The sequence below is a fragment of the Hermetia illucens genome, chromosome 1 (assembly GCF_905115235.1).
Source record: "Hermetia illucens chromosome 1, iHerIll2.2.curated.20191125, whole genome shotgun sequence".
Lineage (NCBI taxonomy): Eukaryota > Metazoa > Arthropoda > Insecta > Diptera > Stratiomyidae > Hermetia > Hermetia illucens.
This window is the reverse complement of record NC_051849.1, coordinates 198,650,822-198,672,284: the sequence shown is the minus strand read 5'-3', so window position 1 is coordinate 198,672,284 and position 21,463 is coordinate 198,650,822. Positions and strand designations below refer to the sequence as shown.

Sequence of the window (21,463 nt, the reverse complement as noted above, 5' to 3'; positions counted from 1 at the left end):
AAATTAAATGGGCGATTTCGGAAAAGAGGAAGTTATCTCACATACGCGGTTGCCGACAATTACGGATGTCGAAATCGTGGAATCAATGTCGTAGAATCATGGAATCAAGCTTAAAACACGATCCATAAAGCCGCATATGCTACCCTCGGGGCATTAAGACCGGCAAACAGTTTCTCAAACAACATTCTTGGTTTTGGAATGACGATGTCCAAATGAAGATCCATAAGAAGAAGGTCCTCTACCAAAAGTCCATAAAACACGGGCCAATCCACCAATTTGTGATGTAAGCTAGCAACGGAACGGAAGAATGCTGTATATCGAGCAATGTTGTATTCTAAAAGGATGCGGGTCCGCGCGGAAACTTATCACGAACTCCGGCGAGTGCAGAAGACGAAAAAGGAAGTCTAGTCTGTGAAATCAAAAAGTACAAAGAGCAAGCGCACCAGGCGCGCAAGTTTTACCAACAACTCAGCAGGATGAAGCCTTATACACCTCAAAGCCCATCCTCCCGAGACAAAGAGGTAAATGCGATTTCCGACAGTATGGGCATATCAAAGCGATGGGTTGAGTAATTTCATGAACTACTGAACAACCAAAAAGTCGGCAAGTTGGAGGTCCCACCAACTGAAGACGACGGACAAATACTGCCACCACCTAGTATAGGAGAAACATTCCGTGCAATTCATCAGCTTAAAAATCATAAGTCGCCAGGAGCCGATGGAATTACAGCCGAATTGGTTAAATATGGAGGCGACCAATTACACCAAGTGGTTCATCAATTTGTGATCAAGGTGTGGGACAGTAAATCAATGCTTGACGACTGGTGAAGAGGCATTATCTGTCTCATACATAAAAAGGGAGATATCGCGCATTGTAGCAATTATAAAGGTATCACGTTGCTGAGTACCATCTATAAGATATTCTCCGCTATCTTGCTAGGCCGGATAGCCCCATACGCTCAGAACATCATTGGCCCACACCAAAGAGGCTTCACTCCAGGCAAATCAGCAACAGATCAGATTTTCTCTCTGCGGCAAGCGATGGAAAACTGTTGAAATATGAACATTAGTTACAGCATCTTTTCATCGCTTCTACTAGCACTGCCGACATTTGCAACAATTCCACATGTTAGAGCCAATGGAACCGAGCAAGCAATTAAATGAAATAAAACATCGAGGAAAGCAACTGGACCGCAAAACCACCTGACAGTGACTCAGTGGGTTCTTCATTGGGGTCTCACAACAAAGCTGATCTCGATCGAATCATCACCTCATGCAACACGGTCTCACCACTGTCAATGGCAGTGACTTGCCGAGAGCGATTCAAATGTTTCGAATCAATGCTATCAGCCAATAGTGAACTGTGCTATGAAATTGCTTCACGCATCAGCGCAACTTGTATAAAGTGCTACTCCACAACGGGTGTTCTTTGTAATCGATGTATCCATGAATTTCTCAAATTCAAAATTTACCGCAATGTCGTCCGCCCTGTCGCTCTCTATGGCCCTGAGTATTGACCGAATATAGCAGACAATTAGCGGCGCCTCGCGGTGATAAAGACGAAGCCTTGCACCGATCGTGGTAAAATTGCGAGAGAAGGATCTTCGATGGTATGTACATGAAATTCACGCTGACGAGGACTCATTTGATAAAATTGTTCCAAAAGTAGCCTGGTAGTCTAGTACGCTGGATTTAAGGGCAACGCAACTCCATCCAGATTAGGGCTTTAACCTAGCAAAATGGTGCAACCGATCAAGACGAGCCAACACGAAACGACCAAGTTCGAAGAGGAAGTAAAATTGACGTTAAACACATACAACTAGTCCGTGCCCGGTACTTTTCATCTCCCCACTCTTATCCAGATACACTAATCAATAAAGAGCAGGTGAAGCGAAGATCTAAACTCTGTGCACTATTCCAAAATGTTCTCGCGCTATACAGAGAAACTGGAACGTTTGTATCTGCTTGTAGTAAGAGAGTGATGGAAGCTGTTCGTTCGCGCAGCAACTGTAACCCAGCGCGTCGACGAAGAACGATGGCTAAAGAAATGAATGTCGCACCGAGAACTCTCTCACATATATGTTTTAAAGATTATCTACTTATATGACCATATAAACGGCGCACGAAACAAGTTCTTACGCTGCGTTTGAAAGCCTTGCAAGTCGAACGTACAAAAAAACTGTTTCGCTTGTACAGTAATGACGGTTAATCGTCTTCCGAAAACTTTAAAAAACTTCAAAGGATCAAGCGCGGTCATCACCGCTTGTCTGTATGGTGCCTATTCCATATATTTCTACGAGAAAGGAGTGAGGACATCGGATGCTGTTTACCGAAATACCATAGGAGAGCTGGTTGTAAAACCCTTGATCGATACTCTGTTTGTCTTTACATACATGTCTTCAAAGTATCGGCAAAGCATATAGCCAGGCTAGGTAGACCTAGTGGGGTGTTTTTGGAAAATGCAATTATGAAACTAGTGTTGCCCCTCTGGAATATGATGATGGTCTTCCATTTTACGAACATTACGTTATTACTGGCAACAAAAGAATGCTTGCGGTTGAAGTGGCAACGAGGTAGCGGACGAACTAGCCAAGAAGGGAGCAGGAACGCCTTTACATGGGCCAGAACCCTTCTGGAAATCGGAAACGGTTTCGTGGCTGTGATATTAAAAAATGAAGAGGAACGTTTGAGGGAACTATACTGGGCGGGCCTACCAGGAATGGATCAGTTCAGGGTGCTTATTGGGAGATACGAATCCATGCGCACAAAGGATTGCTTAAACCTCACCAAAAAGAACCTCCGAATCAGTGGGAATTCTCATTAGTCATTGTCGGCTAAACTATCACCTAGGGAAGCTAGGGATATCTACGGACACTGCCTGCAGGTTTTGTGCGGAGTGTGATGAAACCGCTATACACATCCTGGGACAGGGTTCGGCACTTGCGCAAAGTAGGTCAAGGCATCTGGGAAAACACTTAATACCATATGCAAAGTTGAAAGATCTGGAAGTAGGGAATATACAAAAGTTCCCAACGGTTATAGGTTTGTTTGACATACTATGATTAATAGGTGCACTATAATCAGCAAAAGGGGCATAACAGTTCTTTAAGGACGCGGTGCGACTTTCTCTTAACAGAATAATAATAATAATAAAGTAGGGATCTCACACCATTCGAATTTATTTCGACAGATTGACACCTCTGGCATGCTCAACAATGGTGGAACCAGAGTCGGTTTTTGGTGTCAAGTCATCTATCTGCTGGCAAACCAAAGCGTTCGTGAGGGAACCTGAGACCTCTGGTGCGATATTTTTACTGTTCTTAGTAAGGATTTTAACAGTGCGCTGTTCTTTAAACTATTATCTGCAGGCTACTTACAGCCCAGTTGAAGAAGGGGAGGGAAAATGATCGGGCACTTTATGTGAATTAAAACGAGAATACCTCAGAAAGGCCTTTTCATTCTATTTAAAGCGGGAAACATTTTTTTTTTCTTAGAAGACCAGGAATTTGATTATATTTGGCGTTTCATTCAAGGTTAGATTACTCATTCGATAGTTAGTAGCGGAGCATTGGTCTTCATCTATGGAGTCTTTACTTTTTTGATAAGCTATTTCCATGCAAATGGTGAAACCATTTGCATATATTCCTTCAGACTTACTGCAGCGAACAATTTGAATGCGAAAAATAAAAAGGGAAGATGGCTTTACTGTTTCGTATCAGGGCAAAAGCAACTCGTCAGACGCTGCTTCACCAGTGGCCTGGGAGTTGCCTCTGCTCCGGTGCGAAACCGTAAAGCGGTCTTCGCTTTTTATTTTTGGAGCTCGGTTTATTATACTACGCGCCGTAAAATAAGAAAAAGAGGGCCAGGAAAATGACATCATTGCTTAAAGGAAGGGTATACATTGTAAATTGCGGTAACCATGCAAACAAGTCGTCAGTGTGCGTCTATAACGCGAGAGAACAATCTGTAGTGAGGTGCCTACGAGAATCGTATTGCGATAGTCGCGCTACACCGTTGTGGTATGCCGTATTGTGAAAACGGCTGGGTATCAACGAACGACCGGTGTTTTGTACGTTTTCAAGGTACAAAAAAACTAACGGCGTGTTTGATCTGACGAGGTCAAATCGACGCCCGAACAGAATATGTACGCAGTGTGCGGGCACCGTTGCCATCGCCAGAGAGATTCAAATCGCACCGAGAACAATGTAGTAAAGCGGCGTAATATTCTCTTCGGGGATGAGAAAATTTTCAATATTGAAAATGCGTTGAATCAACAAAACAATCGCGTATACGGTCGATCATTCGTGGAAGCCAGGGAGACAGTGGGGTGTGTCCAATGGAGAAACCTTCCTGCGAGCGTAATATCTGGCTCCATGTCAATAGGCGGTTCACGTTCATTTTTGTGAGAAAGCACTAAAAAAGTCTACATTGGTATATAAAAAAATGCTCGAGGAAAGGATTAAACCTTGAATATGAAAGTGGTTCAAAGGGAATCAGAATCCGATCCAACGCAAAAGCTCGTACAAACGTACAATCCACTGGATTATTCTTCGTCGCCACAAATCGAGTCGAAAGCCTGCGCAAAACGAAACTAAGCTGACGAAGAGCTCAAGGAAGCGATATACGCTCAAAGAATTTCGTCTCGACCTTATTCGCAAATCCATCGACAACTGGCCGGAGCGCCTTCGTGAGGCACCGTACAGGGGAGACATTTTGAATAAATTGTACATGCTCTGACTTAACATTATCTCTACTTTTGAAATATATAACTTTCCCAACTTTTATTGCGTTCGTTCCGTCTTATAAGAAATTAAACTGCTTATTCTCTAACACGCTACCAATAATTCCCTCTTACTTTACAGAAAGAGTGTCCCGAGTTGAGTGCCAGTTTTCTATCGAAAATCACTTATAAATGGTTCGACAGTTTAGCATGGCGTGGTTTCCGAAAACCCCTCGAAGTCGAGGATTTGTGGGATCTAAAGCCAGAAGATTCATCGAAGGAAGTGATGCCAGTTTTCGCGAAACATTGGAATCGTTCAGTACAGAAAAATTCTATAGAAGCACCCGTAGAAGACCATAAAGCAAAATTTTCAAAAAATTCCGCGAGTGTTAATTTTACAAATCCAAAATCAGTTAAAAGTCGTAAAAATGCATCCATCATGCCTCCCATCGTTAAATCATTTGGTGGGGTGTTTCTTTTGGGTTCATTTTTGAAATTGATCCAAGATTGCCTCACGTTCGTTTCACCACAAATCCTACGCTTGATAATTAACTACGTTGAAAGTATAAATACCGACCCAGAGCCCGAGTGGAGAGGAATATTTTATGCTGTTCTCATGTTTGTCGTGACAGCAATACAAACAATTGTTTTGGGACAATATTTTCATCGCATGTTCATTGTTGGGCTACGGATTCGTACATCTCTCATTAGTTCAATTTATCGAAAAGCATTGATTATATCAAACAGCGCTCGCAAGGAATCGACTGTTGGTGAAATTGTCAATTTAATGGCTGTCGATGCCCAGCGGTTCATGGACTTAACAACGTACTTAAACATGATATGGTCCGCCCCACTTCAAATTGGATTGGCACTGTACTTCCTTTGGGATATTCTGGGACCATCTGTTTTCGCTGGATTGGCGGTCATGATTATTTTAATTCCTATCAATGGATTTATTGCAAACAAAATCAAAGGATTACAAATTAAGCAGATGAAAAATAAAGATGAACGAGTGAAACTCATGAATGAAGTACTTAGTGGTATGAAGGTAAGCGTGTTTAAGCAAAACACCCCAGTCAGAAGTTTTCATTTGGAGTATTCTTGTAGGTTTTGAAATTATACGCTTGGGAGCCCAGTTTTGAAAAGCAAGTTTTAAATATTCGTGATAAAGAAATCGACGTACTTAAACGAACAGCTTACTTAAACGCAGGAACATCATTCTTGTGGTCTTGTGCACCATTTTTGGTAAGTTAGATTGGGTTCAATATTAAAATAATTAATTGGACAATAACATAAAATAAAATAAATGTTTTCAGGCTATTAGTAAGTTTCAGACAACCGTTTCCTAGAACAGGTTTCAAATATTTTATCCAATAAACCACTATCTGAACGTGAAGCGTTTAAATAAGAATTTCGTAGATTGAGATGCAAATCCCCATTGCATTAAAATTCTAAATTTCTTTTACTGACATTCTCCTTCTTTATTGGAAAGCGTTCGAGCAGTTGATATGTAGTTGATTTATCTTCGGACATGAACAATGTGAACCCAACTAAGCATTGAGTCCTAAATAATATATTTATCAATACTCAATTCCTCAATTATACAATTTCTTATATATCTAAAGGTAACGCTCGTTACATTCACAACATATATTTATACTGGCGACGACCACTACTTGACACCAGAAAAAGCATTCGTCAGTTTAGCATTATTCGATATTATGAAATATCCTCTTGCAGTTTTACCGCTGCTGATTGTTTACATTGTCGAGGTAAAGGAGAAAATACCAAATAGTTTTCTACGGTTATGGTGAACTACTCGAAACATTTTTCCTTAGAATATGATGCTATTTAGAATCTTAATGGAGACCGTATAAGCATGACAACTTAATACGGTTATTAAGCATATTATATTTCAGTCCTTCATTTTTTTTAATCATAAATCCGATGATTCTTCTCAAAAACATTTTCATTTCAATTCTATGCAATTAGGTTTCATTGGTCACTTTTGGTACTTACGTATTAGTAGACGAAAATAACGTACTTGATGCGACAACAGCTTTCGTTTCTCTATCTCTTTTCAACATATTACGTTTTCCTCTTTCTATGTTACCAATGCTCATCACTAATATGGTCCAAGTAAGTTTCTACCGTACATTGACATAATACGCCAAGTGAAGGTAATGCATTATAAGCGCCGTTCATTATTCATGGAATAAAGAATTGATCATTACAGAAATATTAAAAACAAAAATCGATGCTTGTCATGCATATCTATCACAAATTTCTTTTCATATTTTCTTTATTTATATTTGCAAGTACGATGAAGCAAGACTTTAATTAGAATTAAGTAGGTGTCGAACTGTCCGCTTCATTTGCTGATTCTATTAATTATAATCCCTCGTATACGCGTGGTAACAATAATTTTCTTTCCATTGTATCACAAATAACTTAATAGTAATTCATAGAATGCTTATGCCATTTTCCAAAGTCTTGCTTCAGCTGCTTTTATTTTAGTGGCAATAGAACTTCAACCCCAATCAAACAGGTTTACGTGAATGAAAAATATGATCGATTACGCTTGTAATCTACTATTTTCGTGATTCGTGGTTTCAAATTTGTAATAAAAGTTTGCCGGAGGACATGCTTACTTGTAATCAATTTTTACTTATTTCATGGATTTCCCACAGTGACTTCAAAATTCAAATATCCCGACAAACACGCCTATGCGCCATCATTGTCAATCTCTAGAAGGATATTTTAACACCATTTAGGACTTACGGAGCAGCCTATATTTCATCTAACACAGACGACCGGTCGATCATCCTGAGATAGTGAATGGGAGTTATCCATCGTTTGTCTATGCGCGACTCACCCATTGCTACTTCCGTCCGCGCGCACTTCTGACGTAATCATTCCGTCGGTCCAAAAAGCTCTCATTAACCCAAGAAAGGCAAAAGTTGGTGGAAACTTAGATTTTTCAAGTAGTCTGGGGGCCACTTTTCGTGTGTTACTCCTAAATAACAGCAGACAGAACAAATTAATCGGGAACAATCTTAACTTTACGTTGAAGTTGTACTTGCATGTCGAGATTTGTGACAGGACACAGAAGGGCGATCCAGTGCAGTTAATTTGTTCGATGATTATCCTACCCTACCCCACCTTTTTCAAGAAGCTTGTTGTTGTGTTCTTTATTCCAGATAGTCGACTCCTCAAGAGGAGAACCTTGGTTTTATTAGTATTTATTTTCAGGTCGATCCTCCTTGCCTTCTTATCCAAATGCGGACCTTCTTCTTTTTCTTTAGCGTTTGTCCCGTTCACAAGCGGGGTCGGCTCGTCGTGATCGATTTCACCATTTGGCTCTATCAAATGCCTGGTGTGAATGCAATCGCGAGGCTTTTAAATTCCCATCCGGCGCATCAAGTCGCCGTTGTTTCAGCCTGCCTTTTGGTCGCTTACCATCGACTTCGATGTTCAGACCAATCTTGGCAAGTGAATTCTCGATGGCGCGAATTACATGACCATACCATCGGTGCAACCCCATATCAATCGCGGATATTCTCATTTCGGATTTGATCAAAACGTGCCACGCCACTAGTCCAACGCAACATCTTCGTCTCCATTACCGCAACACGCCGTTCATTGTCTAATAAAGGATAGAAATTATTAATATTAGTGTTATTAGGCATTAGTGTCGACCCGACGGTTGGTAAGCAAAGTACCGTTCTTGTCATTAACGCGGCAGACCGATTTATCCAAAGCCATAACTCCGTGATCAGACAGATGTTATCAACGTATTCGAGGTTTTGAGAAATGGGACTCCATTGAATTTCTCCATGTCCCCTCGCCAAAGCAATCTGAAGGATAGCCTCAATCACATGAAGCAATAAAATTTTTCAATAAATGCAGCCTTATCGCACTTTTTGGGCCATAAAATGCCGAATTTTATCAAAATTATTCCGTTCAAGGTAATCCCCATCGACGCACTTATGTCAGTTTTTTGGAGGTCGAATAGTATTCCCCATTTATTTGTACAAATATTCGCGGGTAGTGATGGAATCTTGTAACGGTGCGTTATAGTGATGTGAAATCCATAAGTTATTTGCCCAGAAATCCTTTCATTTTTGATTATTCGCTTCAACTAGGTGTCCCGTAACGCCTGAATAATACTCCTTGTTGCCTGAGCTTCTGGCAAAAATTCAGAAAGGTCTACACCGTGGTAATCGATGAAAGCCCAGAACATCGTCTTCTTTTTCGACTGAAAGTTACATGTTTTTCCAGTCTTTACTCATTCGTGGCACTTTTTCAACATTTCAAAATTCTGCGCGCCATTGAATCGGCAAAACGCAAAATTTAATACAAACTCGTTGCAAATTCAATTTCATTTTTAAAATTAAAGAAAGCGCGCAATTGTTAAACTATACCGCTGAAGTTTGGAAGAAATGCCCAACAGCACGTAACAAAAAAAAAAGATAACATAAATGCGCCACAGGGTGATGACATTTTGCTCAGTAAGTCCTGGTGGTTTGCCGTGAGTTCTTACCGTGTAGGCGTAATCCCACGGTCCTCTTCGAACACGGATTGATTTGGTGACCACAATCAGAACCCTGTCGTAACTTCCATAGCGGTTCTGGTTTATACTGAGTGAATGGGGGTAAGAAGTACTGGGCCTACAAGGAAGCCAACAAAAAATAACCGGGCCGACATCCCCGTGAATACAACGTTGCTGAAGTGCCTGCCCCGCATGACATGGACTTCGGACTTTTCACCCGATTAGGAGCTTAATATATGAGCTGACATGTACAATAATATTATTCAAAGTATTGTCCATCTGAATTTATGACTTTTTCCTATCTTTCTGGTAATTTATGGACTCCATCCCAAAAAAACTGCGCCGGCCAAGAATGAATTAAGCCAATTTTTGATATCCTGTTCTGATGTGAACCGTATTCTAGTGAAAGCATTCTGCAGCGATCGGAATAAGTGGTAGTCAGACGGGATAAGGTCTGAGCTATAAGGCGGGTGAGTTGAAAACTTCCCAGCCGCTGTTTTCCAAATAGTGTTTGACCGGTGTTCAGGTTAGGTCGAGCGTTGCCATGATGGAAAATTATGGACTCATATTTGGTCGCATATTCCGGATGTATTTCGACTATTGCTCTCTTCAAACGGATTAATTGTGTCTGGTAGCGTTCTCCATTGATGGTTTCACTCGGTTTTAGCAGCTCATAATACAGCACACCCTTCAGATCCCTCCAAATACACCTTCGGGCCATGGATATTTGGCTTTTGTCGTTGATTTGGTTGGTTAGCAGAGTTTCACAGGACCAACGTAAAAGAAAAGGGATAACTTCCGGCCAGAGGCCATTCCCATCAAATAAATAAATTCCACTCGACGGGCCCGAACTGGCCGTATACTATCGTATCGAAATTGGTTCAAAGAGCAACAATCCGATGCAAAACTGACTTCCTTTTGTGGCGTTCCAGCAGCATTTCGGACATGAAATTTCCTTGCGTTTGAATGTGCCCGGCTGCTTTTAAACGTTTTGAAATGGCTGCTTGAGTGACTCCCAAAGATCCTGTCAGCTCCATCGAGTAATGCTTCCAATTCTTCAATTTCAAAGTTTTTTGGCTGCCCTGAACGTTCTTCGTCTTCCAACTCAGTTTTCTTCATATTAAAGTAATGAAGAAGAACTCCCCGCAAAAAAAATTTTCCAGGCACAAAGTTCGACATATTTGAGTAAAAAAAAAATTATTGTTGTTTACACTTCAAATGAATGACATATACTGAAAAAGACGCATAATGGCAGTCGCTTTCCAACGCATGTGCGTAATATTGGAACAATAGAATAATAATCAAGTTATGCCATCTCTTAGTAAATGGCACGAATTAAGTTATAGAAGAATTTGATCAGCACGCAAGCGTGGCATCCGTACACAATGCAGTGGAATCCACTCTCCTAAGATGCCCGGATGGGTCGCCCCAAAGGGAATTGGCGCTAAACAGTAGAAAATTAGTGCAAGCATCTCATGATGTGGTGGAGGGAGCTAAATCACGATGCCGCGTGGGTTTGGTTAGCGTGCTATACCCCACGAAGAGGTAAATAGCAACCATATATACTCATTAAAAATTCCGTCCCTTACAATGATTGCTCATGGAGCGGAACAAGTAAAAATTCAAGAGGATAAGGTCAGGGAAGTACAGTGGTTGGACCAACTGCTGCCGACATAACTCCACAATTTTTCTCTGAGTGTGTTTAGTTGTGTGAGGCCTAACCTTGTCATGAAGAAATGTGGCGTGACCCCTCTTTACCAGAAATGGACGTTTTTCCCTCAGTGCTGCTACCTTGAGATGTTCTAGCTGTATGCCTCAGCTTTAAGGCTTTGGTACCATGGTAACAGTTTCCAGTGAATAGGCTTTCGAATATTCCATCCAACCCACAATAAAACCTTACTAGGGTGAAATCCTGTTTTTGATGTCATTGACAGTGTTTCATTTTTCTTGCAAACGGTTCTTCGGCGTTCAACAATTCTGCAAAGAACCCACCAGAAGAGACCTTGTGATTTTTGTCCATTCAGGTGTGAAACCCAATTGCTCTGTCGGTCTCTATTGTTCCTGAGAGAAACCTCGTAGAGAACAAATCGTTGGCACCATAAGCGCGTATTTAAGTTGTCATTTTAGAATTTATCCAATTGAGTTAGTACTGTAAAGATCGTATACTCTACCGCGTCTATTTCACGTAAATGCAGTTTCGATTTTGCGGAAAGTGATATTGCCACTGAGGGAAATATTACTTAATAAAATGATTTATAATCCCTACTAGACACAAGTCTCTGTGAAACGTATCAATAAATTCATGAACAGCGAAGAATTGGATCCAAATAATGTTTACCACGAACCAAACGAAGGTAAGTGATAAACAGTTTTTAATTCCCTAGCAACCTTTGATATTCCAATAAATTTTCTAGCTTACCCAATGGAGATCGAAAACGGTACTTTCTCATGGGGTGACGATGAAATCTGCCTTCGTGATATCAACATCAAAATCGGAAAGAATCAACTTGTTGCTCTGGTTGGAACTGTTGGTTCTGGAAAAAGTTCAGTAGTTTCTGCATTCCTTGGCGAAATGGACAAGATATCGGGTCGCGTGAATACACATGGAAGAATGGCGTATGTGCCACAACAGGCATGGATCCAAAACGCCACATTACGTGATAACATTCTGTTCGGAAAACCATACGACAAGAAGCGATATGATCGCGTAATCGAAGCTTGCGCGCTTAAGCCTGATATAGATATCCTGTCTGCTGGTGATAACACTGAAATTGGTGAAAAGGGTATCAATTTATCTGGAGGACAGAAACAACGTGTTTCATTAGCTCGCGCTGTTTATAATGACGCTGATATTTACTTATTGGATGATCCACTGAGCGCTGTTGATTCTCACGTTGGGAAGCACATTTTTGAAGAAGTCATTGGCCCGAATGGATTACTTGCAAGGAAAACATGCATTTTAGTAACACATGGTATCACGTACTTGCCAAGAGTAGATAATATATTTGTTATGAAAGATGGTCAAGTAAGTGAATCGGGAACGTATCAGGAGTTGCTTAACAAAAAGGGATCGTTCGCCGAATTTTTAATTCAACATTTGCAAGAAGTTAATCCAGAAGAGGAAGGTTAGTAATTATACTTTTTTCCCTTAAATTTTTCCCAGTTTCATATAAACTAATATTTGTTTCTAGATCTTGATGAAATTAAGCATCAATTAGAAGAAACATTGCCAAACTCTGATCTTCTTGGTAAACTGGAACGTGCTATAAGTCGCCAGAAAAGTTCAGATAGTCACTCAGATACAGCGTATGTATAAGTGAAAAAATTATAAAATACCCTTTATGACTGTATCTTTCAATTTCAGTTCTTTGTCTGATTCGCGTAACAATCTAGAAAGTGGTGATCACGTAATAAGAAAACGTCGCACTTCGGAAAGATCAAATTCGATAAAATCAGACACTCCGGAAAAAAAACCTGATGCAAAGGACAACGCAAAATTGATTGAACAGGAAAAATCCGAAACGGGTGGAGTAAGTACTTGGTGATTTTCTGGACGAATTGTTTGTTACATTTTTATATCTACAGGTGAAATTCGCTGTATATAAACATTACTTGAAAAGTATTGGATGGAAAATTAGCATAGCTACGGTGTTACTTAATCTAACATTCCAAGCATTTTCGATTGGATCGAATTTATGGTTGAGTCAATGGTCCGGTGATAAGAATGCGGCAAATGACACAGCTGTACGGGATATGTACCTGGGAGTATATGGTGGATTCGGCGTAGGGCAAGGTAATGTAATCTTTTTGAATAAACATTTTAACATCGGTTCAACACACATTCACACATCAATAAAGAGACACATTTACACGCTTCAAAATTCAAAAAAACATATTCACAGGTATCTCTTCAATTCATCAAAATTGATCTATGTATGGTGTTTATGTTAAATCAAAAGCTCCGATAGTGAACTGCAGATCTTTGTAATGTATCAATAGAAAGTAAATTGTATTCTTTATTAAAAACATTTTGCTGTTTTTAAAAAAGAATACAATTTACTTCGAAATTTTTAATAGTTATACACAATCGAAAGTTTTTTTGAAAAGTTTTCGGGGCTTTTGATGTATACAAACGCATACATGCACCACGATTTTCAACTAATTTATTTTAAAAACATTCACATGTGACTAAACGCCATATTTATAACAAAATACAATAATTCTTTTTATAATTTACAAATCACGAAAAAAAATTATCTAACAGACCTTCGATTGGGAAAACAAAAATCAACATAAATTTTTGTATAACTGCAGTTATTTCACACTTCGTCGCGTCCATAACAGTGGCTTTGGGAACCTTATATGCTGCTAGGGAAATGCACCTTTCTATGCTTGATAACGTTATGAAATGGCCTCTACAAATATTTGATACAACACCGATTGGTAGAATAATCAATAGATTTTCTAAAGACGTTGACGTGGTTGACAATGTCCTCCCACATGTGATGCGTTCCTGGCTCTTACAGGCTTTGGTGGTAAATTTCCTAAATTTCTATTCTATCCAACTGTTCTGGTCATTTATTACTTGATTTATTTGAAAAGAAAAGGGAAGAAAAACCATTGAATCGAACAAAATCTAGTCAGGATATTGACTTCTTTTCTGAAACATTTGGTCATATCATTTACATTTCATTCTCTCCTTGGGTTTAACTGAAATGTGCATTTACTAAAATAGCAAATATGTTCAATTTCTAATGTAAATATTTGTACGTTTTGTTATATATTTAGCTCTGTTTGTGTTTTTGACGGTTATGTGTTTGTATATTGGAGCATTTCATGCGGCACGAAAATTACATAACAAGCTTTTAAGAAATATTATGCGAGCACCGATAACAACATTTTTTGATATCACACCAATTGGAAGAATATTGAATCGATTCAGCAAGGATATTGATGAAATCGATGAAGAACTACCAGCAACTGTGCACGCTCTGACGTCCTGTTTGTTTACGGTATTTGGTTGTTTGAATATGTTATTTGGTTTGAACTGGATGGATTGAAGTTTTAAATGGGTTTGCATGGAGAAATTTCAATGCTTAATAAACGATACACATACTTATGCTTTTTGTGGAGTTAATCTTAGAATAATTAAAATTTTGGGACTACACTATCATTTCTACTTTTATCAATTTACGATCTTCGGTATCCGCTTTTAGCCAAGCATCTTTCTTACCTTAATTCTAATTTTTACTTCTTAAATTTGGGAAAGGTCACTTAATATGGAATTTTACTTATCATCATACCAAGAAGACTGTGTACAGGAGGAGCAAATCCGGCAGCAAAGGGGCACGGAATCTCATTGTGTGTCTTTGACTCTTGTGGTTAATGTATTGGTGTGTCGATCACCTTTGAATGGTCTTCTTTTGTGTCCCCCAATTCCACATGACGAACCATAAACAGCTGTACAATATCACAAGCCCGTAACCATGTGAAAGCACATCATTGCACTGCACTGTACGGCGCTAACACCAGATCTTATGCGCGGAATTCTGATCCCGGAATTACCGTCGCGATCAAAGCTCCGCAGTGATTTTTCTGCCTATAAAATTTCGAAGAATGCGCTGGGAATTAAATCTGCTGTATGCAGTCTTCTTGTATCATACATTATCAAATGAATCTAATACTTAAGTAATAATTTTATGTTTGTTGGTGTTAATTTTTTGTTGAATGATTTAGTGGATAAATGGGTCTAAAGGGCATAGTTTTAAGCTATTGTTTTGTTTACTTCATCCGGGTAGTATATGATACTTCAATCATGTATAATGTTAAAATTATTGCAGAAAAGTGAATGAAAAACAACCGTCTTTTCAAAATGAATAACTTTACAAATGCAGACTATATCCAAAATTCATTACACCTTTCCACTCATTAAATTTAGCCCGCGAATATTATTTTAAACTTGGTAGTTAAAGAACTCTCTAAAAATTAGAAGAATACCTCTAAAAACAGATACAGTGGAGGTACATGTATACGGACATGTTCCATATTGACAGCTTAACTGAATACTTTGGTATTTATTTCTTCTTTTTTATTGACTCCGTCGTTTATTAATCAAGTCGATTTCAAGTAAAATGACTTATTAAAATGTTATACCTAAATCACCAACTTGAAGGAATTATATATTTTTAGCGGTAAATTGCTGAAAAGTTTTTTTTTTATGAACCATAATATTACTATCAGGAGGCATATTTTTCGGAGCCTTCAATCGTGAAGATTGGAGATGCTTAAATGTCCACCAAAATTTGCTATTATCAAATACGATGACGAGGAGCTTAGCATTCAGATGCATCAACACCTAAATCCAGCTCCACTTAAATACTTGTCTTCTTCGGCTTGCTTGTCACTGCAAACGTGCGTATTCTAAGCCTTCTGTAGTTGGGAGATCTCTCAGAACGGACATTATAACCTAAATATCAACTAATCTTGCGTTTATAAAAACTTTATAAGACAAAAATTTGCAAGTCTATTTCAAAATTTTCCAAACCAAATTCACAATTTTCCAACTAATTTCAGAACTTTTCAAATTAACTTTAGATTTTTCCAAACCAATTTCAGAGTTGTGTATCAAATTTCCGAACAGCTGAGTGGTTAGAGAACAAGGCTGTCGTACGGAAGGTCGCGATTTAAATCTCACTGGTGGCAGTGGGATTTATATCGTGATTTACCGTCGGATATCAGTCGACTCAGCTGTGAATGAGTACCTGAGTCAAATCAGGGTAATAATCTCGGGTGAGCGCAATGCTCACCACATTGCCTCCTACAGGCTATCCTGCAGTGTACCGTTACGGTCTTGAATGAAGTGTTCTAGTACACTTCAAGGTCCTAATCCAATTGGATTGTTGTGTCAACGATTATTATTATTATACCAATTTTTTACCACCAGATGAGGATGGAGCTGAGATTCTTTGAAAAAAAATCTGATCTGCTCATCAATTTTCTATCATTTTCTGTTTCAATGAAGCATTGTATTCGGTCTGGAAATATAATGGTCCAATGGCGTCCACTAGGCTGCTATAAGCCGCTTCATGCTTTTCGAATTCAACCCTGAAATAGCGGCCGCCTCCTTGAGCCTAATTCAATGTTAGTTAAGTAATTTAGTAATTTTTAAATTAAGGATAAGACGGCAGAAAATAAAGCAATGAAGACAGTTAATGTAGCCGCCCACTTCGCGCTTTCTCAGGGTAAGTGTCTGAAAGTAGTGCTGCTGAGGCTCTTTTCCAATGAAAGAACTCTTGTAAGGGTTCAATTTGTTGCACTTGACCTCTTTCAGCACCGTTACCCTCTCCATTTTATGGTCATGCTCTACAATATGGGGGGCGACTGCAGATTTGATATGTGTTTTTCTGCCCCCTTTTATTAGTTCAGCTTCTTTTAAATGTTCCTTGAGTGCTGATTAGCCGGTTGGTTTTCCCTACGTATGTATAAGGGCAATCTTCACAAGACATCTTGTAAATTTTTGAAATAATAAAAAACTAGTTGTTTCTTTTTCGCTGGTGTAGATATTTATTCTTGCAAATACCGATATTTCGGGAGCCAATTGTTCCCTTCATCAGTGCTAACAAGTCTTGGCGATGCCGCTTTTTTCCTCTTCCTTCTTCGGGTCTTTTTCATTGCCTAATTGCGTTTTGAGTGTGTGAATTCTGCTCGATCCTACTGCTTCGATACCTTCTATGGCCAAGATTCATCGCCTAGTTGGGAAGATTTCCGATGAGTATGATATGTTGGCTCGTTGTGTGTCCATCTTCATCCTCTCGTGTTCGTACAAAGTTGTTAGATGCTTTGGTTCCTACGTATCTTGTATCTTCCTAATTAAGCTCTGGTTAGATATGTTGATGACAGCTTTACGGCTTCTTACCAGGCAAGAGGCAAATCGTCAGACGCTGCAGATGTTAAGTGCTGCTTTATATAATTCGCAGAACACAACATGACATGATATGATCAAGTCCGACATCAAGAGGCTTTAGATATATATGAAGAAGGCAGCAAGTGGCTGCCGAAATACGTATTCAGGGAAATAGACTAAAATCATTGACAAAAAGGAAAGTAGAATCTGTTTGTTTGTTCAGGCATGAATTCTGTCAATGCAAATACGCCGGGCACAATACGCAATACCATCTGAATTTGAATTGGCAATTTTAAAGTTAATTTGGGAAGGTTTAAAATTAGTTTGGAAAATTCTGAGTTTGGTTGGAAAAATTCCGAATTAGACTTGCGAAATCTATATTTTCTCTCTCCGATGGATGACACAATGTCATCGAGTGCGTGTTATATGTAACCGACTCGGGAAATTGTTCGAATGTCTACCCGCCGAGAATTTCAAGCCTGACTCTTGAGCTTTGTGTGGCAGCGTTCATTCTGAGCAATGCGAGTCGGATTGCTCGACAATAGTTGGCAGAGACGGGCAACGTTCTTTATGTCAGCGCTAAGGAATAATCGCGGTAGGGTTTTTAAGCCAGTGACGTGCGCGATTAATGTAACTAACCGTCAGAATGTGAGCGAATTTCGCGACAGATATAAAGTTGTCTCATGTGCCATCGCCCTTTTTGGATGTCGTGACGGAGGGAGGTGAAGTCCTCAACGGATTGTATTCTCATCTGACACTTTTTTCTCCTCCAGCTGTTATTCCCACGACCTACATAATTTCAGATGATGCTTTCATAATTTATCAGTTTTTAGGGAAGACGACAAGAATTTCAATTATTGCATGCGGTAAAATGAAAGCACGTGGATGCCAAGTTATTGGTATCAAAACTCCACTTAGCTAACATATTGCGTCTAAACTGGAATAGCACAGAATTGACAATATTCATTTGAAACATTTTGGGTCCAGAGTGAGCAAACGTGGCACCCATCGATCAGCTTTCTTATGCCTATATCTTGATTCACAAAAATGTGTATTGGGCATATTCATAGCCCCTGCTGTCCCTTTAATTCAAAGATCGTCTAGCTAGTGGACTTAAGGGAAACCATCGTCAGTGGTTGTTGTTTTTCCCCATTCCGAACCTTCATCATTGCCTAAGCTGGCAAGGTAACATTTAAATTAAGTACTTAGATCGAGTCACTTAAAGGATTATCCCACGAAAACTACGCGTTCAAAATGAGTGAAAGTTTGGTGAGTAGATATTATAACATCCGTGAACAGATTCCTCAGCTTTCATTGCCAAGTGCTGCAATTTCGAGGACGTAATCATTTTTTTACAAGAAAACCGCATGCATTTAAAAGAGAAATTTTGTCATGCTCCTGGAGCCATAATAATTATCAAAATCCTTCAATTCCAATCCAAGTCGTCCAACTTTGTTTGCTATTTGAGAAGTTCATCACAAAACTGTATTTTAGTTTCCATTGAACTTATTAGTATTTTTATTTCGTAACAAAATTCGTGTTATTTCCTGTTTACTTCTTATGTTTGTGAATTCGTAGGCTATATAAAATTATCTAACTCCCCCTAAACGGTAATTGTTAAGTGTTGTATGCGTATTTCGGTAAATGCTGGGGTTTTGTTGTCATTAATTTGAACTTCAAATTTTCAGTTACGCTCAACTCAAGTGGCACTCGTTTCTTCCATACCTTTGATTTTATATCGTGTTTATCGCAGATTAAAATAAGTACAAAATCAAATCACGCAGCTAAGTCAGTTGCTTAGAGAAGCCAGTGCTATACAACAATAATCTTGCTTAATGGAACTGTTGTATCAGTTGATTCGTTTTGTTGTACCTTGTTAGGTTTGGTATATATGTGAATGTTGCACTTTAAATTGACAAACGTTAGTGAGGGTTATTTCTCGACATAGGAGAGAGGAGAATGACATATTTGAAGTATACATATCAGTTCAATGATAAAAAGTCAAGCAAATCCCCATAATTGGGTTAAACATTGCTTTGCAAATTTAATATCCTAGATTCCAAGTAAGCTGTATCCATTTGCTGCATAAGTCACAAAAGAAAATTGTTTCAATGTTTCAAAATATATTACTGTAACAAAAGTTACCAGAATTTATTCAGAAAACTTAAAATGCAAGATTATACTTCAAAATCTATATTGTCTGAAGCAAAGTAATCCAACCCCATCGATTGCAAAGTACATACACCAACGCTTAATCCAATCCTCCAAACATTTTTTACAATGGTTACCTATCATCTATTTTTCAATTACGTTCTCTTTGTCGTTGAAACGAATTTTTCTTAGTAGTGCTTTGATTCAATTTAGCAGAAACAAGTAATAAGGAGCCAATTCAGGTAAATTCGAACGGTGTGGGGTGGTATTCATTGCTTATTTGGTGAAAGGTTCGGGGATAATGATGATGGCGTTGTTTGACGGTGCGTTATTTTCATCCAAAATCCGTGAGTTATTGGTTGATCACAAATTTGTACAATTTCGACAAATTTATTCGGGCTAATGTCTCATAATGTCTAAATAATACTCCCTTTCCATTAGTTGAGCCTCTGGCAAAAAATCATCATGCAGAACGCCATTGTAATCGATGAAAACTGTAAAAATTGCTTTCTTTTTCGAATGAAAAGTATTTGGGCTTTTCATCTCAGCATTTGTATCATACCATTCATTCGCCTGATATATGGACTGCGTGCCCTACTCAAAACCCCACGTTGGATCGCATTCAGCCACGGAAATAATATCTTAATCTTCCAAAATTTAATTCAGACTCGCACACACACAGTCATATATGCTAAGCACGCTACCATTTTCGCGACTATCAAGCCATGACTCCATGATTTCTCGTCGAGTGGTATCCTTCAATAAAATAGCCTGCGAATAGCAGGGAGGGAATCTCGAAGTCCGCACTTCACCATACATCTGAAGCAGTAGGAACATCGATCGAGAATGTGATCCGTCGTGGATTCTCCCTTTCGATCGCGGCACTCGGGTCCGGATTTTTACGACTCCACGCGCGCGGTGGAGGTGTTATTTTGTTGTAATTTTCATTCCAGCTTATTTCGCGTGATGTTATTTCGATGGCCTTGCGCGAACCCTCCTGTTTATTTATTTTTCAGGAACCGATGCGGACTCCCGCACCCAAAAAGACACGTGCATTTTTGTACAATGACACATGAGGGATGGAAGTGTTCGAAGGACACCCCCTCAAAACCTCCAAATCCAAACAAGTTCAGAATTTACTTGGTGGCTTCGTCGTCGTAACTAGGCTCCCTTTGTCAGCATGCCTCCCCCGTTTTATTCCGAATTGAACTCGCCCTCAATCAAAATAATACTTTTATGGTCACAAAACAGCAATTTTTTGTTTTTTTTGGTTGAAATTGTAGTTTTGCATTTTATTGGCGACGGGTGAAATAGTGTGACGTGATTGTGGCGTAGCAGTAGTGGGCAACTCAAGTTTCATTTCCAGTAACAACGATGCTGAGAAAATAATCGCGTGCGAGTCTACAGCGCTCCAAAAAATTTTGAAGGGAATGAGTCAGACGACATGGCAGTGTTACCGAAAAATCATCCTCTACGGATATAAGAGTCCCATTACACTTACTTTATGGATTTGCCTCGTATTTTAGTTCATGGGCTTTTGATATTTGTGACGTGCAGTTGTTCATCAAATTTAGGCAAGGTTCTATGGCAACCTTTTGAGTCGCGGTCTGAAATCTTATTGGCACCGGAGACAACCGCATCCTCAATAGATACTTATCGTTCACCGATACATTTGAACGAGTTTTTTTTAAGATGCTGGACGGTTGCCAGATTTCAAGTCGTTTCTGCGGGTGCATCCATATCCGGATCCCAAAGATGAAGCAGTCAGCAATGAGTAGGGTGACGTTCCATTTGGGCACGCACTTCAACTTTTAATTTCTGTTTCCTATTAACCAAATTACTTTCTTTGAGCACTATCATGCAATTTCAAACTGCAATCCTCCTTCTATGTTAAATTACATGCCGTTGGTGGATGACTCTAGAATTTATATATATAAAATTTTGAATTGAAATTGAAACTGTTTTTGGTCACATTTTTTTAAACGTGGCTCATAGAATCTGGACAATTCGCATCAACGGAAAATAATACGCACCGGGGTATCCAACTATAATTTGAAATTATGTAATACTATGATTTTTTATTAGAGTGTTTTGAAAATCTTGAATCAGTTTGCCACTTTGGACTTTCATACAAACAA

At 39.1% G+C, this 21,463-nt stretch overlaps 1 protein-coding gene across 9 annotated transcripts in view; it reads left to right on the top strand.

Annotated features, from left to right (window-relative positions):
• Nucleotides 1-21,463, top strand: part of LOC119658491 (multidrug resistance-associated protein 1) — an 84,252-nt gene that overhangs the window by 33,603 nt on the left and 29,186 nt on the right. For 3 of the 9 annotated variants that reach the window (XM_038066000.1, XM_038065992.1, XM_038065984.1), the window contains exons 4-11: nucleotides 4,862-5,767; nucleotides 5,827-5,964; nucleotides 6,712-6,858; nucleotides 11,541-11,625; nucleotides 11,686-12,396; nucleotides 12,463-12,577; nucleotides 12,636-12,801; nucleotides 12,857-13,064. In XM_038066000.1, the coding sequence (XP_037921928.1) occupies nucleotides 4,862-5,767; nucleotides 5,827-5,964; nucleotides 6,712-6,858; nucleotides 11,541-11,625; nucleotides 11,686-12,396; nucleotides 12,463-12,577; nucleotides 12,636-12,801; nucleotides 12,857-13,064 (2,476 nt within the window). Of the gene's footprint in view, nucleotides 1-4,861; nucleotides 5,768-5,826; nucleotides 5,965-6,344; nucleotides 6,492-6,711; nucleotides 6,859-11,540; nucleotides 11,626-11,685; nucleotides 12,397-12,462; nucleotides 12,578-12,635; nucleotides 12,802-12,856; nucleotides 13,065-13,585; nucleotides 13,807-14,059; nucleotides 14,284-21,463 lie in introns of all 9 variants that reach the window. The other 6 variants (XM_038065961.1, XM_038065954.1, XM_038065967.1 and 3 more) reach the window with 5 other exon arrangements.